Genomic DNA, 14,100 nt, shown 5'->3' on the forward strand with positions numbered 1-14,100 from the left:
GAATAATGACTTCTTGAAAACTGTATAGGCTGTCACATAAATAAATTAAATACTTTTAAAAAGAAAAATTAATGTTTTAATATTTGGTATAATGTTATCATTATAACTAACAGAAAATTTGACTAATAGCGAAGTTAGTCAAATTGCTAACTTAAAAAGACAAATTTTTAATGTCAACAGGTTATTTTTGTTTACTAGTCATTTTTTTAAAAAAAGTCAAATTCTCTTCTTAAAAAAAACAGTAAATAAAACTTTAAAAAAAGAGGAAAAATAGTAAGTATAAGAAATACAATCAAAACTATTTGGCAGTGATCTTTTAAACAATTACCTTTTCCAGTCTATTATGAACAGTCGCTGTGTTTCACCATTTTTTTCCATTTACTCCTCTGTTCATTCAGCATTGTCTAAACACTGACTTTCCCTCCCATGCTTGATTTCCACAATGTCTTCCCAGAAAAAGAAAAGTCAGGATTCAGTGACAAGATGCCTTTAAGCAGTTACCTCCTTAATAATGAAGCCACAATGAAAGCGGGATGATATACCAAAAAGAATGCTACGCTGGACCTTGAAATCTGGTTCCAGTCACCAGTAAACCTAATAAACTTGGCCTCAGTTTCTTCATTTGTAAAGTAAGAATAATCTTGTATTATCCCTAAAACCCCTAAATCTATTAAATACTAAGTTTAAAAAAAAACCTATCAAAAAGAAATAATTGAAAAATTAAATTAAATCAAGTTTGATGCAATGAAGTAAAAATGAAAATTGGTTAAAGAAACAATTTCTTGACTTTCAGAATTAGATATTTTTAATCAGCCACTTTTACTATCTCAGCAGTTATCTAAACATGTTTATTTGGTAATTAGAATACCTTGAAAATAAACTGACAAGTCATACAATATTTACTTTTATATGTTGAAATATAATTTGCTATTTTTAAATCAAGTTAGAGTCTTCCAAGACTCTAAAATAGGCTATTTCAAGGGAATTAGACACGCTCTAAGCCATTCTCCAGTAATCTTTACTTGATCTAGAATCCCCAAAACATCCAAATGAAACTGGAAAACAGCTTTTGTCCAGAAGAAATATACCAGATTCTTAGAATTTACATGTACAAATTGGTTGTGCAGAGTGGGCTTGCCAGAGGCTTAAAAACTGGAACTAATTTTAAGAAAAACATATGAATTTGCAACTTGCTAAGGCACAACATATTATTGTTATTGTTAGTAGTGGAAAAGGAATTCAAATCTCTGATCATCCTCAAATATTGCAAAGGGATATCCTCTGATCAGTTTCCTCAGAAATACTCTTTTAAAATTCTTCTTTCCTCCATTAACCCATGCCCTCTTTTGTAGTAATTTAAGACTTCTTTTTCCCTTTTCAAATTAACATATGTATAGGAGGAAACTAACACTTATCAGTCATTTTTCTTCTACTTTACAAATAAGGCATAAAGAAACAGAATCTTAATATATTTCCTCCAAGTATAATAAGCTGTACTTCATTGTTGTTTAACAACTTGGAAAATAAAAGATGTTTTAAATGTGGGAATGAAGTTACCAATAGCAAATTTCCTTTAATAAAGACAAACAATGCAATACAAGCATGCTCATCTAGCCAAAAAAAAAAAAAAAAGATAAGAACAATTTATTGATGAAATGAACTAATACAAAATATATAAATTGCTCTTGCCTTTGGAACTGAGATTATAAATTTTTTTCATAGTCAACTAAGGTGTGATTAACATTTAAGTACAAAGGTTATTTAACATTTAAACACAAAGGTTTCCCCATGAGTTACTTTGGATTTATAGGATCCCTCTTACCAGTGTTTCTCTTGAAGCAGGGTTTTATGAAAGATGAGATGTTCAAGCACCTTATTCAACTGGGGACTATTCTTCTGAACACAAGTCCGGACAGCAACACAGTGCCAGAGCAGGTGGTTAATTTCATATCCTTCCTGATTAAGTCGCAAATGTTCCTGTAAATAAAATATACCTGAGAAAGAGTTCTTTGACTTGAATAAACATGAAAATAAATTTTAAATGCATATTTTTTCTATGCCATGTTACACCAAGTGGAGCAATTTAAATACATTTTTGTAAGTATATATAGCTAATCTGAACTTAATTCTTAATATATTCTCACATGGATCCCTTGTGTTCAATGACATTTTACTTAAATACAGTTTTACTTAAATACATTTTTGTAAGTATTACTTACAAAATGTCTTACTTACATACATTTTTGTAGGTATATATAGTTAATATACTTAAATACATTTTTGTAAGTATATATTTACTTAAATACATTTACATAAATACATTTTTGTAAGTATATTTACTTAAATACATTTTTGTAAGTATATATAGTTAATCTGAACTTAATTCTTAATACATTACTTAAATACATTTACTTAAATTTACTTAAATACATTTTTGTAAGTATATATAGTTAATCTGAACTTAATTCTTAATATATTCTCACATGGATCCCTTGTGTTCAATGACATCAGTTCCACAATGTGACAAAAATCCTGTATCTGCTAAGGGACAACTATTAGACACAATTGTGCTTCTTAAAACCTATATGACTTAGTTCTCCCTGACACCTGGGGGAGGGAAGAGGGGAAAGTTTGAACAATGATCAAACAGCAAACTGGGTTTTAAAATGTGGATTTTCACTTTAAGGACCAAAATATTACCTAGCTGGATGTGGTCAATGTCTGCAAAGTAACTATTTTAAAAGGCTACAAAATCAGAAAACAAATGGGCTATATGTTTTTTTCTTAGAGTGCTTCCTAACAGTTTCATAGACTTAGCTGATCTGCTAAAGTAAATGGTACAAAGAAACTTGATTTTATTTTTAGACACAGCACTCCCATTGAATTTTTGTCAACAGTAAAGATTCAAATATACATCCTGTGATATGTACTCAAATTACTAATTTAGCTGATATTTTATTCTTTTATGCTCAAAAGAAACACTTAAAGAGATTCCAAAGGATTTTACAACTCTCATTTACTATACAAAATAATATCAAGACTATACTTAAAGAAAGTTTTCATGTTGAGTACTCTTAAGAGAGAAAGCCAGAGTTCATGTATAAATTTTAAACTAAGTTTAAAATTTTAAACTTAGTTTTAAGTTTCTAGTCAGCTGCTTATTTAAGTCTCACAGATGCGTATTGATTTGCATTATGTCAGGAACACAGACGCTGGCAATAAAGACAGGAGTAAGATAAAGTCTCTGCACAAGGCTACCGACTCGGGAAAAATCATCCACAAAAGCAAATGGAAACCAGTCGGTGTTTAGAATGTTAGAATTTCCCCAAAAAAAGCTTTATCCTACAATAATGTAAGACATCAGACTGAGACATGCAGACTTCAGTATATGTACATATTTCATCTAAATAACTCAATTTTCTGCTTTGTGGTAGAGTCTTCCCCAAAAGTGGAACCCATATAAATGAAATTCTTTTCTCAAATTGCACTAGCAGTCTGAGCCTGGATGCCTGACATCCCTCATGTTGCAAACATTCTGAATACATATGTAGGTAGATATGTTTTGAAACTTGTGGATGGCTTGACTAATTAATTTAAAACAATCAATACTTTGGTTTTTTTTTTAAATCATGTGTTGTGCATTGCATGGCTAGAGACTATTCAGTTAGGTCAAAAATTCTCGTTAACAAGCTTATACACCATCACCAGAGAAAATTCCCAAAAGCCTTTGGTAAAGAAATGATCAGGATTTAGATAATGAAGAATATTTAAGCTTGATTTTTAATTTTATATGATACCATTTTTACTTATCACTGAAAAAGAAAAAAGAAGCCTCTGACTTCCGGAACTGATTTGACATCAATATTACTACAAGCTGGTCTGGCGCTCACAGTCAAGTCATTTTGTTCTCCTGCTGGATATAAACTCACAGAATATCAACCTCAGACAATATTGCTCTGATAAATACACAAAGCCACTTGATATTTTTGTTTCTAAGCACAGACAAAAAAGTCACTGTGCCACCCACAAAACACCCAATCAGAATTGCCCCTACTTTCTGGCAGCATCAAATCTAAAGAGAATCCCTGCTTCTTTAGAGCCTCCCCCAAATCACCCAACCAAAGTCCAAATCCTATAACAGAATTATGTTAGCACCCTCTAACTGAGACATCACATAGTCCTCTGGATGTGTGTTCTCTGTCTGCAACAAATAATAAAACCAGTTTTACCAACTGCATGTGTGCTCCTGAAGGGTTCTTGAACCCGCCACACATGGGAATTTTCCAAATAAGTGAGGCTTATCTCTTATCCTTATGCATTATATCCTTATATATTTCAAGCATTTGCATGGAAATTCTGCTAAAGTTTCTTCCCTGCTTTTTACTTTTTTCAAAAGAAAAAATGTATTTGCCAAACTAGAATGAATTAATATAATAATGATGATGTAATTTAATACAATCATCACGTACATCATCAGTGTAGCAGACCAAGAGGAAGGAATGCTCTGAACTATTAGGTGGTGTAGAGTTCTTTGCCTTTACACTAAATGAGTCCCACCCAAGGTGAGGCTGGCAGATAAATCCCCTCTGCAAACTTAACTAGAGTACAGAAATAAAGAATATATATTTAGAAACTTTTACAAAATTTGAGTTAATTTTCTTTTCAGTCTAGTAAAAAAATTAATGCCTATATATTTATTTTTTAAATTTTATTTTTAGTAATTTACTATTATTGTAGTTTTAAAAGTATCAGCCTGTGACGGTCTGGAAAATTCCTTAAAAAACTGTAGAGGGATTTTTACCCTCTACACAGATAGCTTGAAAAGCACTGAGCACTGCATTAAATGACTCCCAGAGAACTAGAACTTATTTTTCCCCTTCCATCTTTTTGGTGTGTGTGTGGGGGGGTGCTTCCTATAGGAAGTGCTCCCACTTCCTATAGTTCTTTCATCTCCCCCACTTGCTGCCCAGCTTTGGGCTATGCTGGTTTGCAAACTGGCCGCCATACATGGAGAACAAGGTTGGGGGAGACCTGAGAAAGAGGCAGGCCACTCCAGATTGGCAGGTGGCAGTTCAACAAGCAAGGAAACTTACACAAGAGACTTCTCTTCGGCAGCTGCAAGAGAGTAGATCTCCACACCTGCCCTCCAGAATCTTAAGGTTTATGTAGATGCTTTAACTAGGTTCAATCACCTATACCATCCAAATGGTCTCAGCAACACATTACGGTCTCAAGGCTGCATCCTTGGAACCAGCTCCCACTGTGGAAACAGTGGGCAGAGCGTATATTCTAAAGACAGAAGCCCACCTACCAAAGTGTTGCCAATCTGCTGTCGGCTGAGAACGCAGGTAACCCTATCAGCTTGAATTTTGTGCAAATTTGAGAAGCTCTGAGTGTCTGACCAGGCTCTCTTTGATAACAAAAATGAACTCTGAAGCATGGGCTCTATTGTGGCTGCTAGAAGACAGCTTTCTGAGTTTCATCCTTGTTTTCAGTTATTTGGGGGATAGCTGACATTGCCATGATAGGACCCCTCAATACAAATGCATTACCTGAATAACAGGGCATGAATCATAGGATACTGCTCCTAATTTTAAAGAACCTGTGTCTCAGTCTAACCCAATTCCTAGTAACCATTTATAATTACAGTACAGCATAAAATGTCCCAAATTTAGATAGTGCCTTTAACTTGCTGAGTACTGTACTTAAAGCACTAAAGGATGAGACTGCTAATACATTTGAATGTAAATCCTATATGTTTCTTAGTTTTCAGAAAACTATTTGTCCAATACTTTAGGATGGATGCAACTATTTAGTAAACGGTCTACTGCATTTTTGTTGAATTTGAATCTACCTACTCCAAAGAACCATGTTATTATTATAATGTGACAAGTGTGCTTAACAAATTCAGCTCTGCTAGTGAGCAAAGGACAGAGTGGAAAACCCAATCCAGTGTTCAGGCTCTGCAATTCACAGAGCCAATTAAAGTTTACCATTTGTCAAAGTCAATGGAAACCCTGTGTCTGGATCAGCTTGAAAGAACATTAAAAGGAGAAATGGGTCCCAGCAGCAGGGAAAGGAGATTTCCTATTCTTATACAGAACCAACACCCATATTGTGTGTATCCTAATACCTATATCCTACAGAATTCCTTTTTTAAAAGCAATTTTATAATAGCACTTTGAAAACAAATTATGCTTCTACTTCAATGCTTATAATATATTAAAAATAAAGTATTTTACAGTGGCCAAAATATGCTGTCATGGACCCCTTAGCATTACTGAAGGATATGAGCTGTAGGAATAAACCCACAAATCCTCTACTGTAGCATATGAATAATAAAGGGAGAGAGGATGAATACAGGTATATCTTTTATAGTCCCAGTTTTCTCTCTTCTTCACCCTTACTTCTCCCAGAAGTTGAGACAGATGGGTACTGAATGGGTAAATACTCAGCTGAACTAGGGAGCCTGGCTTAGATTAAACTGTACTGGAGAAATTGGGCTGAAACTGGAGGACAACATTAAAATATGCCATCCTGGGATTCCCTGGTGGCGCAGTGGTTGAGAGTCCACCTGCCGATGCAGGGGACACGGGTTCGTGCCCCGGTCTGGGAGGATCCCACATGCCGCTGGAGCGGCTGGGCCCGTGAGCCATGGCTGCTGAGACTGTGCGTCCAGAGCCTGTGCTCCGCAACGGGAGAGGCCACAACAGTGAGAGGCCCGCATACCGCAAAAAAAAAAAAAAAATATGTCATCCACCACTGAATCATCTGAACCAGCAATTTTCAGCAGCACTGTGGCTACACTACCTTTTATATTCTTTATATTATGAGGTAATGGGAGTAGACAGAGGGCAATAAGTCTGAGAGGCTAAATTCTGTTATAATACCTTCATAGAATCTCATGTATGGAGGTGAAATAGAACTTAAAAAGACTGAAACTATGCCTCTTTGTTCTAAAAGTGGAAAAAAGCACAGAGACTTAGTGACTTGTCCCATTATAAGCAGATATATTCTTTTCATGTGTTGACATTCTTGCCTCTTTCACTTCAGACCAAGGTAGATCTTAACTGTATAGAAGCAGTGAACTTCCATTTCCTTGCTGTATATGTGCACCAAGAGTGACAAAAACAGATTGATTCAAGGAGAAGCAGAATTAACACTGAAAGTTGCCGGCCTCACAAGTGGAACACTCATGTTGTCAAGATTTCACAGGATCTTATTTGTTTAAAGGAAGAACACTCAAATCATCACTGTATTAAGTTAAGCGCAATTAACTACACAGTTAAGCACAATTATTTAGTCAGCATAAGCATGTCCTTAGACAAAAAATTATTACATTTAACTGCCTAAGTTAAAGTGAGTTCCTAAGTATATTTTTCAATAATTATTATTTATGTTTGCATGGCTCTTAATAATTTATAAGGCACATGCTTTTTTGCAGTCTTCACAACAACTCTGTAGATTAGTTAGGGCAAATATGATGATGATGATGATAATGATTATGGTCGTGGTGGTGTCTTTTTATTTTTTTTGAAGTTATTCCTTCACTTCATATATATATATATATATATATATATATATATATATATATATATATGTTTTTTTGTGGCTGCACAGTGCAGCATGCAGAGTCTTAGTTCCCCAACCAGGGATCAAACCCGTGCCCTCTGCAGTGGAAGAGTAGATTCTTAACCACTGGACTGCCAGCGAAGTACCTGGTGGTATCTTTTTTAAAGATAGGCAAATGGGGATTTGGAGAGCTTAATGGACCTACTCTGGATCACATAGTCAGTTGGTGAACAGGCCCTTCCTCTTGAGAGTCAGTACTTTTTCTGTTGCTCAGTATCTTAGGTTATAAATTTATTGTTAAAACATTTTTGAAACTTTAAAACAAGATCCTTTTTATGCATGAAGCAATGTGTGTTCATTAGTAAGCATAATCAAATGGTTCAAATGGCTTAGAATACGTCACTCTTTATATAAATGGTTTACCAAGTTATGAGCCAAAAAGAAAACACTAACTCCTAGAAAGAACACAAATAGATGTGGTTAAATGTTCCTCCTTATAGACTTAAATTTTAGATAGTTGTGGAAAGGGCCCAAGGGAAGCACAGGGAAACTGTGAGGCAGCTCACAGGCAAAATTATTTTAAAAAAGAATTTTCCTTAAATTTCCTTAGTTGCTCCAAGTAGCATCATATTAAATGCATTTTCTCCTTTTTAAGAAATTATTAGAAAAACAAAATTTCTATTTATAAATTATAAAATAATAAGTATATATAAGAAAAAATAAAATAATAAAAGAATCAAGGTTTTGAAGTGTTCACTGCTTTCTTTTGGAATATATGTGAGAAAAGGAAATAAAGGCATTACAAGCCCCAAAGATTGAAGTTTGACTTTTGAAGTACATCAGCCTATAAGGTATATGAACACTGGAGTTCTGTTTGTAAAATCATAGCTTATTACATACCAAGGAATTATATATAATTGGGACAGATAGTTTTCTCTAATGTTGATCATTAATATCTAAGTTAGAAATTAAAAGGAGATGTATCATATACCAGGTATTACTTTCTCAATTTTGAACCATTAAAAAAATTTCAGTTGATTTTAATAGCATATTAAATGTTATTACATATGAATCATGGAAGCATAAAAATATTATACTTGCTCTCATTAACAGCCTGTACTTTACACACTCTCCCTTTAATAAAAATGTAATATCTTAAAATGCTCATTTAAAAGTCAATCTAAATTATGTTGCAATTTTTAATTAATCAGCTGAGATGGAATCTATAAGGAAGAAGGTATTATGGCATTACTCCATTTAAAGTAGTAGTGGTGGATACTGATGCCCCACTACTGATCCTACTAACTACTGTCCAGGAAATGTGCACATGACTTTAATGTCTGTGCTGTTCACTCCTCCTCTGCAGCTAAATTCATCTTCAGCCATGTTACTGAATTAGCAAGCATGATTATTTAAGCATAGTAATCTGATCTGATTCGTCATGTGCTAGGATATACTCACCATCTCAGAATCTAAATTCTTGTCTTCCACAGGGCTAAAAATTGATTGAGAAAGGAGTTCTCTTTTACATACAATTTCCACGATTTTCAGAATACACTGCGCATTTGAAAAGATGTTTGGATACTAGCAATATAATTCTCCAGAGAAAGAAATTGCTATTGTAAGAAAAATAATTTGAGAGAAATATTTCATTAACATCTCACACTGCATTTCATTTGTCTTTTAGTTATTAAAATATAATTAAATTCAGTACTTAAGAAGCTGAAACTGCTGTATATTTCCCCATCTATTGAAGATTAATAATGTTATGTATGACCCCTGGTGGTATAATAGAAAACTACAAGGTAAATAATTCATACATAAGAGTTTATATAATTCAGAACAGCAATTACATAATGGTTGAATGCCCAATTAAGTATAGTTACTACACAACAATCCCTGGAAACTTCCAGATGAAAATAAATCAAGTCAGAATAGATACTATTCATAATGGATAATCTGATATTGTAATCAATGTCATTGCTTTTAAACCAACATTCTCCAGTTTAATTCTTTTCAAGATGTCATTGTTGTTTTTAAAAATACATAGTTTAACAACAGCAACAATTATGTCATTTAAGATAAGACTGTGTGGTATTTAACAGAACCATCTCTGTGCTGTTCTTTTTACAAACTTTTAAACAATCTTTGAGTGGAAAAATTAGTAATAACCACTCTTCTATTGGATGGCTGTATGGGTAGGTAGTAGCAGTAACTAATAGCCTCAGGTAGGAATCCACCTGTTGCTGAAGATGAACATGTAGCCTCAGTAGGGCTCCACTTAACAGCATGTGATAAGAGGGCAATATCTAGGATTTTATCCTTATATGAAACAAAATGTTGGTGTTCTTGCGATATATCAACAATAACAAGCCAGTGTAAGAACTTGAGGTTTTATACAAATAATCTTTCAAAATGTATTTGCCACCACTACCTGAATACTTGATGAATCACTATGCTGAACACTGTGAGGAGTTAAAAGAGATTTATAATGTAATGAAGAAAGCAAAACAAGTGATACAGTAGACACAAATTCCTATACTGTCAATCTACAGCCATGCCTTGGTTTCAGACCCTATCAAAACTTGTATCCAAAACATTTGCACTATTACCTTCTCCTCCCCTCCTCTATGGCTTTTCCCATCAAATATTACTCCCTTTCTTGCATCTTGAGTCTCTTGATTTCTTATCCTACAACATATTAATCTTCTCCTCTTTTGACCTTGTTTTTTCATCCAAACTATTGACATATTTCTCCTTCCTTTCATAGCTAAGCTTTTTAAAACAGTTCACCACCTTTGTCTTATGCTTAAACTTTCCCTTCACTCAGTTTACCTCCAATCTGAACTTTGCTTCCACTCGGTAATGCTCCCAAGAACAATGACTTTCTGACTTCAGAAACCCATCACCCGTCTCAGACCTCCTATTGTTTAATGATTTTACAGCTCGATAATGTTGACCTTCTGGACTCTCCCCTCTTTGGCTTTCTATATCATCACTCGCGCCTTTCTCTACTAATTCTTCTCTACTGGTTGATGTCTGTTACTCCAATAATCTATTAAATGTTTATGTCCCCCAAGACTCTACTACTACAATAAATTTCTCCCCACCACCACCTCCCATTCCCAGGTTATCTCATCCACGTTAACAGTTGACTGTCAAATGATCCATGTTGATACCCATGAAATAAGCGATTCCCAGGCTTCACTTATTTCCCTAGTTCCAAACCTCTGTTTCCAACTGGGTATACACACCTGAGTGACCTTCAAATTCAGTATGTCCAAATGTTTCTCCAAAATTTTCTCAGTTTAGAGCACCATTATCTTGACCTTATTAGTCAATATGTAAAATTTAAGATTCATCCTGAATTTGTCACTTTCCCGTATATATAGCTTAGATCCAAGGGATCACCAAGTTCAGTGTTTTTTATCACCTAAAAACTTTCCAAAACTATTTTACTCTATCCATCCCCATTTTAGAAGTTCATACCTTTAACATCTCTTGCCTGTATGAATGTCATAGCTAATGGACACCCTGCGTCCACTCTCTCCTGACTCAGTCCAGCAACTACATCACCACTAGGGTTACCTTACTAAAATATGAATTTAACTTTCTTGAAATCCAGTTAGTTAGATATTACAGATAAGAAAATTGAGCCACGGACAAGTTCATACGCTTAGTTAAGTAGGAAATTTAAAAGTAAAACCCAAGCAGTCTCGCCCAGAAGCTGTGCTCTTCAGTACTGTACCTATTATCTTTCACGAAAAATAATATACAGCCTATACTTTTTGTTTGTTTGTCTGTTTTTTTTTTTTTTGTGGTACGCGGGCCTCTCACTGTTGTGGCCTCTCTCATTGCAGAGCCCAGGCTCTGGACGCGCAGGCTAAGTGGCCATGGCTCACAGGCCCAGCCGCTCCATGGCATGTGGGATCTTCCCGGACCGGGGCACGAACCCGTGTCCCCTGCATCAGCAGGCGGACTCTCAACCACTGCACCACCAGGGAAGCCCCAGCCTATACTCTTTATAGTGATAGTCTGAGCTTCTCAAAATAACATAAAACATTTTTAAATATAGAAAATAAAAGACAGTCTACCATATAAATATGGTTGAAGCCTAAGTAAATGTTGTTTAAAACTTTCCAGGTGACCATGAAGGAAATATATAAAAAGTCGTAAGAAGACCAAATAGCCAATCTGTCAAAAAAGAAAAAAAAAGCATTTTTGTGTTGCATCAATAAATGTTTAAAAACCATAAGGAAAATAAACCATTTTATCATTACATTTGCTTTTGATGAAACAATTTCAAATTCATTTGAGATTGTATGCTTTTGAAATAACTTTAAAACATTTGTATCAAGGTTAAAATATTGGTTCAGCAAAAAAAAATTCAAAAATCATCTCTCCATTACATATAATGACCAATATTGAATACTATTTTGTTCTATGTCCTTTAGAACAGTATTTTCCAAATTGCAAATCATGCCCCTTAAGTGAGTCATGAAATCAATAGAAAGGGGATTTTTAAGTAAAATAAAAGAGAAAATATCATAGTACATTGCACAGTGCCTTGTCTCAGTATATAGATGAATGTGGATTGCAATAGTTCTGAGAAATATTCTGCCTGTGCATAGTATGTTTTACCGAAGTCCCCATTCCCTCATGAAAACACACACACACACACACACACACACACACACACAATGTCATTACTAAATACACACTTTCATATCGTACTTCTGTGAAGTTTAAAATACATGTATAGTTTAAACTGTTTTATATAGACAACAGAAAATTAAATATCTGCAAAAATATATGATTTCACAGAAAATGAGAAAAAAAACACACACTATAGAAATAAATGGAATGTAAATGCCTAAATTGCTAAATGATAAGATTACAGAAAAGGACCAAATAATAATAATAACTACCATTATATCATTATCAAGATATACATATATGCAAATCCTCTTAACATCTTAACAATAATGCAGGGTATTATTAGATCTACATGTAAAAAAATAAAATTAAATTCAAAAGATGATTCTACCAAGTCTCAGTGTTTCACCCAAAACTATTAAGCAAATAAGTAGCATTACTGGAATTCAAACCCAGGAATGTGTGTTTTGCATCAAAAGACATGAACTTTCTGTTACAGCAGTGATTTCCAAATTTTTTTTTTTTTTTTTTGCGGTACGCGGGCCTCTCACTGTTGTGGCCTCTCCCGTTGCGGAGCACAGGCTCAGCGGCCATGGCTCACGGACCCAGCTGCTCCGCGGCATGTGGGATCTTCCTGGACCGGGGCACGAACCCGTGTCCCCTGCATTGGCAGGCGGACTCTCAACCACTGCGCCACCAGGGAAGCCCCCAAATATTTTTATCAAAAACTTCTATCATTAAAATAAATTCTAAGAATGCACCATGAATATTTGTAAATACATCCATAAATTATAAACATGCACCATTTATCGACTTTTAAAAATAAAAAAAATAAAATGTTTATATCATGCCAAGGGATCTCTTCATATAAAGCACTTTGATATAGTACTACGCTTCTCCAAAAGACTGAAGCTAGATGAGAAGGAAGTGGAGATCAACAGATCATTTAAAAGAATATTGCAATACTCTAAGTGAGCATGTTAAAGTTGGAAATAATAAATTCATCAGAAGAAAAATAATTTAAGATTTTGCAAGGGATCAGAGAAGGATATTGGAAGCAATACTTTAAAACTTTAAAGTGGGTCTGAAGAGAAAAATACATAATCAACATATCAGTTTGCAAAACTGCTGTATTATACACCAATTTGGTCATGAGTTTCACTTTATCCAGAAGTGAAACTCTATACAACTATGCTTGGAAAAATGGTTTTATAACCTTTCATCTGTAATATTCTGAAAAGCCAGATTTTTGTTGAAAAATATGCCAGTCTTTATCTCTAAGGAATTCTGGAACTTTCTATGCATTTGTCCTCATGTTTCATTTGTGTAGATACTCTCTCTGTAGGTTGACAACTTAAGCTTTGCCTCCTAGAGTAAATTTCTGCTTGTCAGTTTCTTTCCCTGCTCCCCTGTCTTTTCTTCCTTTATTCTTTCACCCCTTCTTTCCTTCTCTTTTCATCTTTTCTTATCTTCATTTCTCTGTTATCTAACCGTGAAATAGAAATGCTGAATAATATTTATTATGTATTACATTGTAATAGTTAGTGATGTGTTTTATGTTCTTTATAGAAGCTTGAAGAACACTGCTTATATTCCCATCTAAAATATATTAAGCCAGGCTTCCCTGGTGGCGCAGTGGTTAGGAGTCCACCTGCCAATGCAGGGGACGCGGGTTTGAGCACTGGTCCAGGAGAATCCCACATGCTGTGGAGCAACTAAGCCCGTGTGCCACAACAACTGAGCCTGCGCTCTAGAGGATGCGTGCCACAATTACCGAAGCCCATGTGCCTAGGGCCCGTGCTCCACAACAAGAGAAGCCACTGCAATGAGAAGCCCACACGCTGCAACGAAGAGTAGCTCCCTCTCACCGCA

General features: G+C 34.8%; 1 protein-coding gene across 1 annotated transcript in view; it reads right to left on the bottom strand.

Moving 5' to 3' along the window:
- TMEM232 (transmembrane protein 232) overlaps positions 1–14,100 on the bottom strand; it is a gene marked incomplete at its 5' end in the record, with an annotated part of 246,626 nt that overhangs the window by 204,721 nt on the left and 27,805 nt on the right. Inside the window, 4 exon segments of the mRNA XM_081230450.1 lie at positions 1,823–1,977; positions 9,034–9,156; positions 9,160–9,188; positions 11,667–11,766. Coding sequence (XP_081086576.1) covers positions 1,823–1,977; positions 9,034–9,156; positions 9,160–9,188; positions 11,667–11,766 — 407 coding nt within the window.

Source organism: Mesoplodon bidens (genome assembly GCF_964165515.1).
Source record: "Mesoplodon bidens genome assembly, chromosome: 4".
Taxonomy (NCBI): Eukaryota; Metazoa; Chordata; class Mammalia; order Artiodactyla; family Ziphiidae; genus Mesoplodon; species Mesoplodon bidens.